The sequence below is a fragment of the Ischnura elegans genome, chromosome 1, assembly GCF_921293095.1.
Source record: "Ischnura elegans chromosome 1, ioIscEleg1.1, whole genome shotgun sequence".
NCBI lineage: Eukaryota > Metazoa > Arthropoda > Insecta > Odonata > Coenagrionidae > Ischnura > Ischnura elegans.
The window spans coordinates 122,166,908-122,184,637 of record NC_060246.1 but is presented as its reverse complement, the minus strand read 5'-3'; the positions used below and the strand labels follow the sequence as shown (position 1 = coordinate 122,184,637).

Here is a 17,730-nt window from a genome sequence, read left to right as displayed (position 1 = left end):
AGAACTCCTGCATAGGGCCTTTCAAGATGTTTTCTTATCGGCAGTTGTCTATCCGGAATGCGATGGAAATGATGCTAGTACAATGAATTATTTACGAGGCCCGCGACCGCAAATATTGCTATGGAGTATTCTGGATTCGACTACTATAAAGAAATGCTGCCACCCACTGAGCTTTAATGGGTCGACGAAAGTCGCACTCGCGCCGTTATGGTAGAGCGATCTTAATTTCATGATGAAGCTATAATTGGCGCTGTTACTTTAACTTTATATTAGTAATGGTCAAATCTATCGAATTCTTAATTTTTCAGTGTAAACTTCGCGAATACATGTACTCTATTTCAAATATTGAGAATAAAGGGATGGCCTCGCACTCACCGCTACGTTGCATACATTTTTGAAAACCGATGAAAAAGCACGCGAAGTGATTGAATAATACGAACTGAGGCTTCCTAAATGTGGTCTATTGCCCGCGATTTGCATTGCAGCTGAAGAAATAAGCACTGTTTTGAAGTATGCGAAGGTAGAATGAAGATAACGCATGCAGACTTGCTTCAATTTCCGAGCCCCTAGAATGATGCAACGTGCGCATCACCTCCGGGGAACGAACTCCCGATCAACGAAACGGCAAAATTTCGGTCCCTTGAGTTTCGTTTAAGAGAGGTTTTACTGTACATACAATTTTTACTCTCTAAAACAGTGTAGTTTACAAACTCATTCTCATACTTATTTCTTTTTTAATACAAATGTGATGTTTAAATTTTTGAGTTTTTTGACATTCAAATGTTTGAAATGGAAGATTTGAAAAATTAAAGATTTATAAGATTTGAAGTATTGGAGAACCTTTTAGGATTCGTGGGGCCATATTCTGTATCTCAAAACCGATCGGTGCAGCACCGATTTGTCGAGTGGGACGTCACACCGACTCCCGGCAAGCAGTCGTGCGATTCTGTACGAATCCGGTCGGTGTGGCACCGACGTGAAAACAGGAGATCATCGGTAGAGGTACTGTCGGTAAGGCCACCAACTAGTGGCTTACATGAATTCCCCCGTGTGTTTTATTTTGTTTTCCCCTCTTCACCAAGGTTAATGATGATAAATAATGAGGTTTGCCACAATGTTATCTCTTTCTCCCCCTTCGATTAGGCCACTATAATTCATTGTGTCATCAAATATTGATTACCTTGACGTAAATGTAAGATATTGGTTAATAAACATGAGATTTGCCACCATATTATGACTTTCTCTCATTTATGTTATCACTTTCACTCACTTGGAATAGGATTTATTTCACTTTATCATTATTTATTTACTCCTTTGACATAAAAAAGATATTTTTGATTAAATATGAGTTTTGCCGTAATTTTTTTGCATTTCCTCACTCCAAACAGGCAACTATATTTCACTGTACAATCAGTTGTTGATTCCCTATGCTTAAAAATATGATAATTATAATTAAATATGAAGTTTGCGCAATGTTATCACTTTCTCTCATTTAAAATAGGTAACTATATTTCATTTTATCGTCAGCTATATTCCAGTATGTGCAACTTACATGTATTTCACCCAATCACAATTTCTTTACTTCCTTGTCATTACAGCTGTTTTAATTATTCCTAGCTCCATATTTTTATAATAATTTCCTTACTTGGTTCTCTAATATAACATTTACATTTGCTTTTGAATCCTACGTTCACATTCCATGGTATGTGATTTTTGTCTGCAACGGTGCCAATGGTATAATCTTCCATTGATAACATTTAAACGGAGCATACTTAATGACAATACATTACCAAATCATGAATAAATAGCAATATATGCTACCATATATAAAAAAGTAAATACAATCTCAAGGACAATTTCAGTAATTCATTTCAGCAACAACAATCTCCATCACATGCAAACTATATTTTGATGTCGTAATATTGTTTCCTTTTATTATCTAGGCACAGCACTACTACCACACATTATATAAGCATTGTTAACATGTCACCCAATATCAATTATCTTAATCTAACAATAAATCCTAATTTCTGCAAATAAAAAGATTTAAAACAACGACAACAAACTGGGGTAAACTTTTCTCGGGATTCCCACCGGGTTAATGTTTTTATAACGGTCAACGTTTCAAGTACCATCTCGGCACTCATCATCAGGGCTGAATATTGATTACAACAAACTGTGTGCCAATGAGTCTTCACTTGTTTCTACCCTTCTTTCATTGGTGGTGACACGTCACATGACTTCTAACTTTGAATATATTCGGTTTTCCCTTGTTTGGGATGGAGGGGGAACTGTACCGACTGGTTTGAAACTGATGCCTGTACAGAATCGCAGGAAGTGCTGTCATCAGTACGGATATCATTGTCGGTTCAGAATGATGTCCAGTCGGTGGGCTTGAAAGGGAAACCGATCGGTATAGACAGGATGAAATTCAGATTACGGCCCCTGATTAGATTGGTGTAAATTTGAGACTTATCTCTGAGTAAAGGTTACAATGTCTCTATGTTTTGTAACTAACCTTTTTAGTTACAGATATGGAGAAAGCTGGTGCTGATGCTGATATGGAGTTAGCAGATGAGAGTGAAACTTCATTTGTTGGTAATCCTATAGCATTTGGGCCTCAACAAACACCACCTGTAGGATTTCAGAAACGGTGAGTAGAAGAAATTTTCCATATATGTATTGTTTGCGTTGATTTCTTCGTGATGACTTTGAGACCATTACTGAGTAACCTGTGACTGAGCTTCTTCATGCACAGTGAAAAAAGTGTGTTCCTGAAACTCTAAATAAATTAAAACCAAAAGCAATTAGTTCTCCTATCCATTTTTCCTTTTGAATTACCTAATGTACTTCTTTTCTCCATTGAGTTCATGTAAACTGATAGCAACATTCAATTTTATCACTTTTAACCATTTGTATGGTTCTTAGGTAGTCATCTTGATCAATTTTAAAATTTTGTAGTGGAGGAAACAGAAAAATACTATTACCAAGTTGTGCAAAGTTAGAATTTTTCATTATATTTACGATGGCCATTTATGATATTTATTAATGTTTCTTTAATCTACTGATATTAATCTCTATCTCAATTTCATAAATTATATGTATTAATTCCTCTTATCTTTATATAATTCCTTATAATTTCCATAACGTAACTTTTTACTTGAATTGTGAAACCTACCAGATGCATACCAGTGTAATGGAGAAAAATTCAGGAGTTAATTTCTGCTATTGTATTTAATTTATTCTTAAATTTGTTGTTTTTTAAGTCTATTGGATTTAAGTTCTTCACGATAAAGGATTTTATTTTTTGCGAAACCATTTTTTAAAATTCATGGTTTTAGGGTTTTTTCTTAAGGGATGGTCTTAACCTTGCTTCTTCGTGGCAGTACTTAAAATGATAACATATATTTTTGTGAAACCAAGTGAATTCACCATATTTTTGCAATGTCACAATTTGCAAAAATTTGGTACTTATACTCATCAGACACGTAGTAAGATTATGATGATCTTTTGAATCAAAGCTGTGGCTCGCATCATTCAATTCATCCATGTTAACAAGGTGGAGAATATGATGTCAGCTATTTTTTATTGAATTTCAATAATATGAAGCTCTATAGCTCATTACCTTAATGATTAAGGTTATGTATTTTCAGTAGTCTTTCTAGGCAACAAAAATTTTAAATTATTTCTAGGTACACATGCATTTTGTGTCAAGAAGAGGAAGATGTGGTTACAGGAAGTGACCGTGCCCTTGTACTCTCTGCATTTGTTCAACGCTCCACTGTTTTGTGTCTGGAAAGGGAACATGTTCCAAGGTCATTATCAGAACACACTGCCATGCAACTGAACAGAGAACTCGCTTGTAGCAGCCCACCAAGTATTCTCACATCATCTATTACATGGCTTAAACGTAAATCTAACCTGGAGAAAGCTGGAGGGAAGGAAGACACTGTGGAGAGTAAAGGCACAAGGTAATTTTCCCAGTTGACATTTGAATTTAATCACCGCTTGTTGTTTATCATATATACCATATCTTGTGTGGCATAGTTTTTCATAGAAAATGTCATTATTCTCAAAATGCAAAGTTTACTTACTAGATCTATGACAGTAAGTCCTCAACTTCCGGACATTCAACTTACAAACTTTCAGAGATTCGAACATACATGCCGAATCAAAAAATTCAATCATGACTGAAATTTCAAATTTGGCACCTTTGGGGTTTGCCATTGCATCTGGCGGTGCATTGGGGAGATATCACTTTGGGCGTAACGGGTGTGTCAAATTCCATGCATGATGAATGTTAATCATATTATCATATCATATGGATATTTTACTTTGGGGGCACGTGTTGGAAAATGTTACGTAATAGGAAGCATAACAAAGTATGACTAATATAGTTTCGCAAAACTGATGACTGATAGAGAATCGTGCATTGCTTTGATTACTCACTGTTATTATTCTTAGAATGCTACTTTTTATAGAGGAAAATTTCTGTTGGTGCATTTTGTTACAGGTTGGCATACTCAACTGATTAGTGGAAGAGAATGTTACGGTGTAGGGATATCATATCCTTCCAACAGTTAATTATTTTATGCCATGAAAATTTTTCAACATTGAGTTCATTGATGTTGCGCTGCATTTCAGCCGGATGTTAGGCATGCTATTTTGTTAATGCTCACAAAGGAAGGCGAGTTTTTTTTCCAAAAATGTATTCGGCACAGTTCATTTTCAAATATTGTGAGGTATAGTCACATGCAAGAGTGTGTGTTTCTGAAAATAGTTTGTATCGTCCATGTGATAGTTCCTTTATTGCCGCTGAGTGGTAGCGCCTAATATTTAGCTCAGGACTACAGCATGTCAGGTGTGAAGCATAAGATCAGTGTGTTCAAAAGTTTAGTTCTAAGAAGGGACTGGCCATTGCAATGGAACAAAAGATCAAAATAATACGAAGTGGGCAGTGTGGCGAGAAAATGGCTGATATCGCTCGTTCATACAATATGAACCATTCCACCATAGCCACGATACTCAAGAATAGAGATAAAATGATGGAACATTTGAAAAGTCCTTTTCCAATGACATCTACTATTATTTCAAAGAACTCTGATTAAGCAAGAGAAGAGATGGAAAAAACTACTCATCACTTGGATTCATGACCAGCATCAGTATCGTGCCATTAGGTCTGATCCAAGAGAAAGCCGAAATTGTCTTTGCTGACCACAGGGCCAAGTCCAGTAAAGGTTCCTTTAGTGCCAGCCATGGTTGGTTTCACCGATTTTAGGCTTGTGCCAACCTCCATAACGTGAAGATAAGTGGTGATGTGGCGAGTATTGATTCAGTAGTCACCCAAGAATTCCCTGAAATACTCGAAGAAATTATTTAGAATTAATTAAGCCCATTTCATTTTCTTTTTGCCATAGCAAATATTCAATATAGACAGAACAGGTGTATATTGGAAAGGGATGCCTAACCATTCAAATCTTAGCAAAGAAGAGAAGTTCATTTGTGGATTCAAATCAACAAAAAATAGGCTGACACTCTTGCTTGGGGGATTTGAAGCTAAAACCTTTTCTAGTCTATCATTTGGGGAACCTGATAGACCTAAAAATATTGTCAATGGGTGTCTTCCTGTTGTTTGGAAGGGTAGCCCCAAAGCCTAGGTCACAATGACCATTTTCCAAGACTGATTTGATCAAAATTTCATCCTGGAGGTTGAAAATTTTTCCCGAAAGAAAGATTTACACATCAAAATCCTCTCATTAATCAATAATGCTCCAGGCTATGCCCCATCTTTGGATGACTTTCATCTTGATGTGGATTTAGTATACTTGCCACCGAATACAACTTCATGGATACGGCCAATGGACCAGGGCATTATAGGGACATATAAGAAATATTATCTGTATCATACTTTTTAGTAGGCTGCAAACGCCATTCTAGATTCAGAAATTACCTTGAACCAATTTTGGAAGGATTACTACAATTAAAAACCCATTAAAATTTTTGGATTTTGCTTGGTGCAAAGTTACTGCCTCCAATATGTTAGGGGTGTCAAAGAAATTCTCTCCAGTTTTTCCATGACTTTCGAGGGTTTGATTTGGAACATTAGTCGAAAGCTGTTATCAACAGCTAAGTTAGCATAAGTGAAAATCTGTTACTTCATTTCGAAGAAGATGACTTCATTGAACTACTTGCAGTGGAACACAAAGAACTCATGTAAGAAGACCTTATCGAGCCGGAGACTCAAAAAAAGGAGGAAAAAGTGATTCAAGACGAAACTAATGAGAAAAGAGTTTCGTTCAATTGAGGAAGCTTTGTTGACGTTTGGAGCTCAGGATCCGAAAGTGGAAGGGGATCGGGTTGGTGTGGTGGCTAGAGTGTTGGCATCCCACCCGGAGGGCTCGGGTTCAAATCCCGGCAGTGGCAGAGAATTTTCAGAGACTGCCCGATCCCTGCTTGAGCGTTGTGTGGAGGACATTTCCAGCATAACACTCCATCTGTTGAATGGGACGTTAAGCCGTGGTCCCCTTGGCGCCTTTCGTTAAGAGCAGGCTAATGCCGATGCCGGGTTTCTCTCCACCCTTCCTTCCATACCCTACCCTCATGGTGCAAATGACCTCGGCTGTCGGTCGCCTCCTCCATATACCATACCATCCGAAAGTGGAACGTTTTCATAATGTTGTGGCTGAAATTCATGACTCAATGAATAATTGTCTTTGCATTTATGTGGAAAGGAAGAAATCCGCTATCCAGACTTCTGAAGGTCGGTTTTTCCAGAGGCCTAACAAAAGGAAAATGAGCCATCAGGTTTACAAGAGGTATTGGTGACTTTAGGTGTGACATCTTACCCTCAACCTCTTGTTTTTGATGCTGCTTCATCATCTTTTTGTTTTAAATTCCATTGCTAGTAATTAGTTTTGTCCTCCCACTCAAAGTTAACATCTATGTATGCTTACTGCTCCTCTTTCATGACGTAAGACAAGCCATTTTTATTTTGTTTAAAATAAACATAGTATCAAAAATACCAAGTGTCGCTAAATTCAGAAGAAAAATATGAGTGATAAGGGTTTTGATACATAATATTATAAAATAAGTGATAGGATAAAATAAGATAGATCAGTTTTTTTTTATGAGCGAAATAGGTTCAGTGGCTAGAGGATATGAGTTAATTATAGCGGAGGATTTGAAGACATAATGTTTTCCTGTCAGCACGTCTTGCTGGATATACTGCAGACACAAACAACAATGGTGAAAAAACGGAGTAAAATTGCAGAAAACCAAAGTGAAAGTTTTTTCGTGTTAGTGTTTGTTAAAATTATCAAATTTATGAAGAAGCTTGATCTGAGGTTTCAGCAGCATTTCTTCATAATAGTCTCGGCTTTCGGACATTCCTCCGCGTTGAGTTGATGATAGACAGCTCAATGTGGAGGAATACCCAGAAGCCGACACTCTTATAAATTTATGAAGAATTCGAATGGTAATGGAGTCAGAAAATTAATAAAATTTTGCTCATTGCCAGAATTTTGCTTCACGTGTGTAGAAAATTGTTTTAAGCTCTAGTCATGTCTTAGGTGCAGCAGGAGCAGTTTGTGATGATCATGAGTTTATGCAAAAATTGTTACTCAGTGCTGCATGCAGCATGATAAATTTACTTTCCAATGCCTGACTTAGTTATTTCAATTAACGAACAAGTTCTCAGAATGCATCTTATTCGTATTTCGAGGATGTACTGTAGTCATTCTTACAGAGTCCATTCTTAGTAGCCCTGTGGGTACTGCTTTGCTGGTGGCCAAAAAGTTGGGTTTCAAATCCCCACCCTGAATGTGTGAATTCACATGCCTTTGGCAAAGTCTGGGGTGAGCTCTACCCTCTCGTATCGAAACCAAAGTTTGGGTTGCATCATTGAACGAGTCATTCTTACCCCATTTGATAACTTGAATCAGAATTGTATTAATGCATGCATGTAAATATTTAATCAATTTTAACTCTCATTTTTGAATAAAAAGCATTTCATCATAACCTTGTTTTATTTTTTTAGAGTATCTAAAGGTGAAAATCCAGGAACAAGTACTAATGCTGATGACGGAGAAGAGGAAGTTGATCTTGGTGGCCTCTGCCTAGGATGGAATTTGGGTCCTGCTCCTCATACTTCAACATGTGGTCATGTCATGCATGCATATTGCTGGCAAAAGTACTATAACAGTGTTTTACTGAGAGAAAATAGGAGACCATACAGGTAAAAGTCCATCAATTTAAAGCCCCCATCGCTGGAAATATATTTAAATTAGGGATGAGTCGATTCCAAATGTCGATTCTCGATTCCACCGATTCTCGGGCTCAGAATCGGAATCGAGAATCAATCGCCTAAAGTCAATTCCGATTCCATGTTTTGAGCATAGACTATAAGATTGGGGCATAAAGGCTGCCACACACCTAAGCAGCTGCGGTGTCAGCCTTGCCCGGGCGGAGGATACGCCTGGCACGCGGGTGCAGCGACGAACATACCTAGGCGTCCTCTGAAACATGAAAATGTCAGCAAGAGTGACAAACCGAGGAACCCTGAAATGGTGCGTGTTCATGAGCAACTCTCAGAGAAAAAAATCGGAAACCACGGGATCGGGAAGCAATGCATGCATTTTTCGTTCTTTTATTAACCGCTGGTTGCGGCAAATCAAATTATTGCAATTATGAATCACCATCGGAGAATTCATCTGGACCACCAATTTTAGCGTATAATAGATCGAAATATATATTTTTTATTTTCGAATGATATTAGAAGTCTGATGATAATAAAAACGTGCAGAGAGCGAGTTTTTCTGTGAAAAAAAAAGTTTCTTATAAATACGCGAAGAGAGCGGGTTTTTTATAGACTAACACGCGTCTGTGTCAATAATAAAAATTTAGACACATTCGCATTTGTATAGCGCAGTTGCATCAATGCAACCCTTGAGAAAGTTGATACTTGCTTGGCATAAGTCACCGCGGCCTCCGTGTGGATCCGACAGGTTGCGTTCGGCCACCACCGTGCATGTATGTATGCAATGTATGGATGCAATGAAAGCTATATTGCTGTTTAGCCTCCGCGGCCAAACGACAATGTAACCACCGCGGCTATTGTTATTTTATTCCATTCAATTCTTAAATTTTAATGACAGCAAGGCGACAGATAAATCAATATCCCACCTATTAGAAGGAATAAGAATCGAGAATCGGGAATCGATTTGAAGGAATCGGAATTGGAATCGGAATCGAAAAAAAGTAAAATTGACTCATGCCTAATTCAAATGTTTGTAAACTTTTATATGCTAGGGTTTTGGAAATATTTAAAGTTATTAGACAAGGGCATACCCAGGATCAAAACTAGAGGGGGGTAAGCCGGGGTCGTTCAAGTGGTAATACTGAAAAGGTTAAGGAAACCAAAATTTCAAGAAAATTCTAACAGCATTGTATTAGTTTTTTAAATTATTTGCTCGAAAAAATATTTTTATTTTAATTACATGTTTTATACTAATATCACTTTTCTTGGATGTAAAAAATACTTTCGTTTTGAAATAAATTTACTTTTGCTTCTAGGGTGGGGCAGCTGCCCTTTGCTGCCCCTCGCTGGGTATGCCCATGCTATTAGACATGCTTGAAATTGATTTATACCCTGTGATATTGAAATAATAGAATATTTTAAGGAATGTTTCTAAACATATCAGTTGTAGATTTCAGTCAGAATGTTTATTATTTTTCCTTCAATGTGAAACTGATTATGCCATATGCTTGTTGAATTAAAAATGTGTATACTTACTGCATTTATTTTTAGCTCTGTTGTATTGATTCAAAGAAAAAATTATTACCTAACCTTAAGCAAGGAAATATAAATGGTGTCTTTTCCATGATTTTTAGGCTTCGTCAACCTGCTAGTTTTGATGTGGAAAATAAGGAATTCCTGTGTCCACTCTGTGAATGCTTGAGCAATACTGTCCTTCCCCTAGTTCCTACTGTGCCCAGAAGTTCAAAGGTTAACAGCAAGCAAGTGCCTACCGAAGACAGTTTACCATTTGGTGTTTGGGTTCGAGGCATTCAGTATACAGTGGATCAAGCGGTGAGTAAAATTTGAATCATTGTGATAGCTGAGAGTACATTTGAAATATTATGTGAGTAAATTACAGTGGAACCTCGTTAAAGCGAGTACGGGCTATAGCGACACCCCCGCTATTACGAGAGATAGCCGATGCACCGTCAATTGACCCTATAATAAGCGTTTTAAAAAATTCGTTTTTACGAGACCCTTTCGGCGTTGGCTCTCGCCATAGCGAGGGTTTCACCGCCGGAAGACTTTCATCAAGACTCCTTAACCTCTGTAATTGCTAGCGATCTGTTAGAAATGAAGTTAATGGAGTGCTCAGTCTCAAATATATGTGGTAAACTGTCGTTCGATAAATATAATGATTGACGAAACAATGCTCTACATGATTTTTATAAATTGTTTGAATAGTTAGTCGTTATTTGAGTAAGGAAATTTAGTGATGCAAAAAAACATCGCCTTTCGTCTGGATTTATGCTTACGTTTATCGGGTAGATGTTTATCTGTCGCCGCACCACTCCTGTTCCTGTATATCTGTTCGTAACAGGTATATTGGCTATTATTTGCTCCACCTCCGCTAAAGCGACAATTCGCTATAGCGAGTGTTTATTAGTGCACCGTGGGGTGTCGTTATATCGAGGTTGCACTGTATTATGTTAAGGACCTTTTAAACTTAGGGTATCATTTTGTGCTTGGTAATAAATCTGAGTTTTTTGTGCTGGTCGTATCTGGAATTTTAATTTATTTTTTGGGATTAGCCTGCAATATTGAAAATCATTATATCCAGTCTTTCTATTTCAGTCCTTCATTTGCCATGCATACATGCATCATGTTGAATTTATCGTATCATTATTAGAGAAATTTTGAAGCTATTTTTCTTTCCCATATATATGTTGTTTTATCACGCATGGAGGTGGATGAAGGATGTGTGATGGATAGGTTGCTGACTGTTTCTCATTTTACTGTCTTGGTTTAAATCCTTCTCTTGGGAAAGACTTACAGCAAAATTCCTATCCTTCTTTGCAGTGGCAGCCTGTCGGGTGAAGTGAGTAAAGTGCCACTTCACCTATTTTTAGAGAAAAAAAATCGCAGTTTCTGCTATTATATAATTTGGAGTATTAATGAATAATCATTAAGTTTCTAACATAAAATGTCCTTTTACAGTCTGGCCGCCGAGAGTTGTCCGATGACACCTCAAAAAGAGGGGCGGAGAACCCTGTGACAGCACGGTTTGCAGGCAATTGCTGTCCCCCACTCGCACCTCATACTCTCGCCTAGTCATACAATGTTGTCGCATGCATATGAGCCTCCTAAATTAGCCTGAACCACCAAAAAAGGCCTTTCTTTGAATCACCAAAACCAGGGGTTCTTTCCTTGGGCCCTTCACACTCTCCGTCCCTTTCTTCCGACCCCTTTCTTCATGGAACCCTTTCGTTTACATGTGACATAGGCGTTTCCCTTTCTTACCTGGCAACATTGCCCCCTACCCCAGACTAGTCTCTTCTGCCTGTCATCGTACAACTCTCGGCGGCTGGACTGTAGTTATGCGGAACCAAGTAGCATGATGCTCTGTGGGGTAGATGGAGCCATCACTCAGCCATTTTGGGTCTCTTAAGGGCTCGTATGTGAAGGGCTATACTAAGCCACTTTTCTTCAGCTAAGTTGAGAGAGGGGTAAAAGGGGGAAAGGAGTGCTCTAGGCGGAGAAGCATTGCCGGTTGCCATGGCTGTCAACTGCTTGGTGAAGTGCTTCTGACGGCTCTTGACATGGGTGGTTACTTTTGTACCGCTAGCATCGTCTAGCACCTCTGGCAGCCCACCTGCGTTCTTAAGTCTGCCGCACATGCAGTTGTGCATGCTTTCATTTGTGACTTCGTGTTGGCATTTTTCATTTTATTGGAGACTCCATTTATTAGATGGAATGCCAAAGAATAGGAAGGATCTCATTCGAAGTGATGAACCTCCTCCTCAATTAGACTATGTTGCCAAAATATTTAGTCTACAGCAAGTACAGAAAGGTCTGGTTCTTTTCTCATGTATTCACTGGATGTATTTATTTTGAGTGAGTTGGTTCATAAATAATTTCGTTTTAACCTCCTAAGTTTTCCTGATTACATGGGTGAAATACATCTTACCATTCAGTTGGCGATTTGAGGAGATTTGAGGAGGGTCTGAAATGAAATGGTGCTAATTTTGAGAGCACAGATAACAAGTTTTTTGAGATTTGTAAAAAGGAGACCGCAAATCTTCTCCAAAGTTTTTATATATAATGTATTTTATTAGAGACTTTTAGGAACATTTCAGTGTGCCAAGTCTTTGTATAAAAAATAGGCTACTCGAACACATCACAATAAGTCAACATTTCGCCTGTGAGATTGCTTATTTTCAACTGCGGAATGGAAAATATTCAGCAAAAATTCTTAAACCTGCTTTTGTTGAGCTCGTGAAATAAAAACTGTAATTAAAGAACAAACTTGAATAATAACGTCTTTTCAACTTTTCAAAAAATTCGCGGGGCAGGGGATAACTGGACTCTCATAAAGGGACTCAGTCTTATTCCACCTCTGTGCAGGACAAATGGATGTGAGGGAAAGTTTCATCGCTAATGTGGTGCACTGATAAGAATTGACTGGCATTGTATCCAAAGAGATCCAGGGTTTAATGAATCGCTAATTCACTTATTAGCATGCCTATCTATTTTTTTATTATCTCAGCTGTTGATATTGTTGAGTGATCAATTTACAGAAAATTATATTGTCGAAAATGAAAGTATTACGCTTTGAAAGATAAAACAATGTTACGTAACGTTCTGAGTTCTTGTTTATAAGTTCAATTTGTTTGTCAGCTGAAAAACCTAGGTTAGTAATTGAAAAGTGTAACTGTCCTGCTGCTTGTACCACTGTGTAAAAATTTCTTGTTAACTCATGATTGTCACAAACTGTTCCCTGTGTATGTGATCTGACTGGAGCTGAAAAAATTTCTCTGCCCATGGGAAGTAAAAACAGGCAAAATTCTGAACTTTTCCTGACTTTATAATGGTTTAATTGATGCTTAAAATTATATCATTACTAGAGATTTGTGAAAATCGCACTTTCATTTTTATTTTATCGCACTTTCAATAACAGTTTATTGTATTCTGTTGCCACTGTGAGAGTTGCAGCAGTCAACCCCAAAGGTTTCAAATATGAAATTTCAGGCACACATGAATTTTTCCATTGGGCATGAATGTTTATCCCTCTGGAAGATCGTAAGGCAGATTTTCGTTAGTTTAGGGCTTACTGTACTTTTATTTTCAGTAGTGGAAAGGTTTCACATAGTAAAACGTGAAGTTAATAACATTGTATTGTTGCTCATGTTCCAGAAGGAGGACGATGGATGGACACGTGAGTCCCCCCCTAGGTCAGACATCACCATGGGACCCACCTCTCTGCCTGCTCGGAGGAGCTCCTCTAGGATCCCAGTGCCCAGCAACTCGTCTCTCGCCTCCTCACCTACGCAGAGGGAAACGTCTGGGCCTGCGGGTGCTGCCATACGACGCCATCGTGTCTCACACTCCTCTGGATCTTCCTCCTCTTCCCACGTTTCTACTGGGGCAAACACTGTGGATGTTCATCTTTGTCCCATTTCAAAGGTCACTGTAGAATAATATACTAAAGCTTTTTTATTTTACCTTGGATATAATTTAGCATGTAGTTCCAATTGCTCTCCCACCATTTCTACACCTTTCTTGCATGCCAATATTAAAGTAAGTCTATCATTGCATACAGTGGGAAAATCTAGTAATATACTTTGGGGGGGAATGTGGAGGCTTTGGGGGGAATAAGGGGGTTTAGTGGGATCTACCCCCCTCCCCTTCCAGGAAACTGGGATTTTAAGGAAAATTTGTGAAAAATTACATGACTGTAAATGCATTTTACATCATTTTGGTACTTAAAATTTAACTTTTAGCAGGTGCGGTTGTTATATATCAAATCCAGACAAGATTTTCAAATAAATTTTTGATTTCGCTGAAGCTTTAGGGGGGATAAAACATCCCCTCATTCCCCCCCCCCTTATTTACGCCACTGATCACATCTATGATTAGTTTTTTGCTTAGTTTTTATGCCTGTCTTTTGTAATTGTATTTATCTGTTGTTTATTGGTAGAGGGCTAGAATTAAATTTTCACAATGAGGTTTAGATAAGGTAATACCATTTCTTGTATGTGCTTTATTCATTTTGAAATATATCTTAGTAAGCCATAATTCTTCAGCTAATAATTTACTGTGTTGAGATTGGCAGATATTTCACTGAGACTAGATAAACATTATCCTTTTTCTCATGAATCACAAGCTTAAATTCTTTTTTGTGCAAGTTTCTTGATAGCTGTTATTTTGAAATAATAATGAAATAGAGGCTAGTTTTCATTGCTTCCAGATAATAGGGGGGCAATTAGTTTTTATCACTAAAGCTGTGCAAGATGGAGGTCATTTAAAGCATTCATGGTAATGATTTATTCTCTGAAATAAGAGTTGAGGATTACCTTTCCCTATACTGTAAAACTTTCCACCAGTAACAAGATGCTCTCAGATGTGACTGTGTGTTTTTCAAGTTTTTAATCTTGCTCTGCTTTGACCTTGGTGCTTTTAGGCAACAATTATATGCCATTCCTCCTTGTTTATGGGTGATGAATTACAATTCCTTGTGTAATAATATAGTCCTGCCGCATGAAAGGTGGAGAAATTCACATGAATCGCCATGAGGAAAAATTTCCCTGGACTGGGAATCAAACCATAGACCTTTGACTTTCCAGGCAACTGTATAGACCATTATGCTATTCAGGTTTCTGATTTATCATGGCAATAGTACTGAGGCCCATGGTACCAGATATTAGCCACTTGCTGTCCATCCAAGAAGGCAGCAAGAGGAAGGGCTTTCATGAAGCCGCAACTTGTTGAGAGCCTCAAACCTACTCCGAAGCTTCACATTGCAGAAATGTGTAATATTTGTGGCCCAGAAAGCCAAAGGTTCATGGTTTGATTCCCGGTCTAGAGTAATTTTTTCTTATGGTAATTCATGTAAAGTACGATGCTATGAATTAATTTTCTATTTTATCAAATTATAAGTTGAAATGTTAATTGTTACTTATAAATTATCATTTATCATCACTTCATCATGATTAGGAAAATTTTTGTGAGAACTTTGGATGAATAAGTGTGATATATTGAATGATTTTAGTTTGTTAATCATTTTGAGTTAATAAATGAGAAATTATGTATTATTACAATTAAAAATTTACTCTAGCATTGTGTTTATATTTTTATTTATTTCTTGATTCAGGTTATTGAAGAATTAGGTATTATGTATGGACCTACATATGCTACGTTATTTCAGCATTCTGAAGAACAAAATGATGACGATAAGACAGCTCAAGGAGTATTTATACCGTTGTCCATGACACTTTGTGAAATGTTTCTCCTCTTCTGCCAGACAACATTTGAGGTAAGTGCATTGACTTCATTAGAACTGTTTAGAGATACGATGACTGTTTATTCTTATTTATTTCTAGTATAGAGATTATGTGATCAATCATAATGATGTTATTGATGTATGACTTTGACTTTTTGTTTATGTATATGAATGATATCAGTAAATTCAACTTTAACTTCCCTCCTTATCCTCCTGTAGTACATATATTACAGATAATGCTGGCCTTTGAGTTTGATTTAGGCATAATGATAAGTAAACAATGTGGATAGATGATAAATAAATAAAATTATTTCTTAAAATAGGGTAGTTGCCTTCTTCAAGAGTATCAAATCGTATGTCTAATTGGTGTGTTACGAGTAGAGATATGTGAATAGTATCCGCAAATACTCGAATACTAGAAAGTATTCAATATTCGAGATCTGAAATGATTATGCTAAAAGTGCGATCCCTAATACCTCGGATACTTTGAATTTTGCTCCCCATACCACTGCATGCATGTCTTTGGTAGTTGACTAGGAAACCACGTTGATGACTCTTGTCGTTAAGTGCATGCAGCAAGATGTACATTGACAAACTGTATTAAATTCTAGGAGAAGAGTGGTAAAGAGATACATTTCACACTAGTTCTTACAATTGTCACTAGAGTTGACACATAACTTTTTTACTGTGCAGATTTCGTTTATAGTTGAAGAAAGTTTGTGCTAAGGTATGTTTCTGCACTACTGTCCAAATTTTAGGAGTAAGAATAATTATTTTTTCACCGTATGTATCGTAAGTGTAATCCTGTTGTGATGCAAAGATGGATGTTTTGTTTGATTAACGTAAATGATGTTCATTATAAGAAACTAAATTGAAAGTTTGGATTATCTGTATTTTCCATTATTTTTGCAACCTTTCCTTATAATTTAATCAGATGATTGTGAGTTTACTGTAATTTTGCTTCGTGTAATTAAATCAGCTTTAATTGAAGCACTTAAAAAGTTGAATTTATAGCCACCAAGTATCTTTACTTAATAACACTGATTTGGTATTTAAGAAGTGATGTGCTGTACGTATTAAACTCCTAGTATACCTATTATGATATTTCTTTGATTAAAATAAATCTTCAAGCTGACAAGACCCAAGGTTGAAGCATATTTTTATCATGATAATGGTAATGATCATAGTATCAGTAATCGTTTATCACATGTTTTCCTGGTCTATTTAGCATCCACTAGTCTTTAGTGAAGCTTGCTTGATTTTCGTCTTACGTTAAGTTCTGTTTTCTATAGAAGGGGATGGATTCCGAACCTGAGCTTGGAGGTGAAATGACACCCCTTTTGCCGTGGCAGTCAACAGCCTATACCATCCATGCCTTGGAATGGCTGCTTAGGTCATCAGAATCAGCTCAATCCACTCCCCGCTCTCTTTTAGGACATTTGTCATCCAGGCAGAGAGATTGCTTGCGTGGTCTGGTCCAATTAGCCAGTTCTATTGAAAGTAATTGGCGAAAGCCTTTGGTAAGACAAATTCAGTCATTTCGAAATATTACATTGTCTAAACATTTTTAGTATACTGATGCATGTAGAACCTTAAAATGAACCTGTTTCACCATTCTTTTTTTGAAATCATTTCATAAGTTGTCTATACTATTAATATATCCATATAGTTCTATTGTACTAATAACTTTGCTATTGAAAAAATTATTCTACTAATATTTTAAGTATTTTGATCATAATAAGAACTATAACTTTGCTTCATGCATTTGTTCACCAAGTCCATAAGGAAAGAGTTTCTGTCATTTCCAATTCAGGGAACCAAAATCTTGCAAAATCAAAGCATAGAAATTACTTATCTTTGCCAAATGTAGAAAGATTTATATTTAACTTTTCTGTATAATTTGGATCATAACTGCTTATAATACGCTACATTGATCCAGGTTGGCTGAAAACATTTTCTCTTTTAGGTGTTATCTTCTCATGCTTTACGTCTCCTACACCTACTTCTGCCTGAAGAATTCATCCCTGAAGGCCAAGAGAGTAAAAATCAAGAATGTCAGAGATCTTCTGCATGTTTACTTGATTGGGATTCATTTGGACTTCTGGTACCACTTCTGATGTCTTTAGGGGGAATGTACCAAACCTCTGAAACTGTTTATGTAATGGAGCCAGTAAATGGGTCAAGCTTGAGGGTGAGTTCAAAAAGTGCTACATGT

At 37.1% G+C, this 17,730-nt stretch overlaps 1 protein-coding gene across 7 annotated transcripts in view; it reads left to right on the top strand.

Moving 5' to 3' along the window:
* LOC124169084 (E3 ubiquitin-protein ligase UBR2) overlaps nucleotides 1–17,730 on the top strand; it is a 115,407-nt gene that overhangs the window by 83,435 nt on the left and 14,242 nt on the right. For 5 of the 7 annotated variants that reach the window (XM_046547612.1, XM_046547604.1, XM_046547596.1 and 2 more), the window contains 8 exons: nucleotides 2,527–2,653; nucleotides 3,693–3,971; nucleotides 8,036–8,233; nucleotides 9,889–10,087; nucleotides 13,430–13,699; nucleotides 15,387–15,548; nucleotides 16,808–17,035; nucleotides 17,482–17,706. In XM_046547612.1, the coding sequence (XP_046403568.1) occupies nucleotides 2,527–2,653; nucleotides 3,693–3,971; nucleotides 8,036–8,233; nucleotides 9,889–10,087; nucleotides 13,430–13,699; nucleotides 15,387–15,548; nucleotides 16,808–17,035; nucleotides 17,482–17,706 (1,688 nt within the window). The remainder of the gene's footprint in view (nucleotides 1–2,526; nucleotides 2,654–3,692; nucleotides 3,972–8,035; nucleotides 8,234–9,888; nucleotides 10,088–13,429; nucleotides 13,700–15,386; nucleotides 15,549–16,807; nucleotides 17,036–17,481; nucleotides 17,707–17,730) is intronic. The other 2 variants (XM_046547578.1, XM_046547587.1) reach the window with 2 other exon arrangements.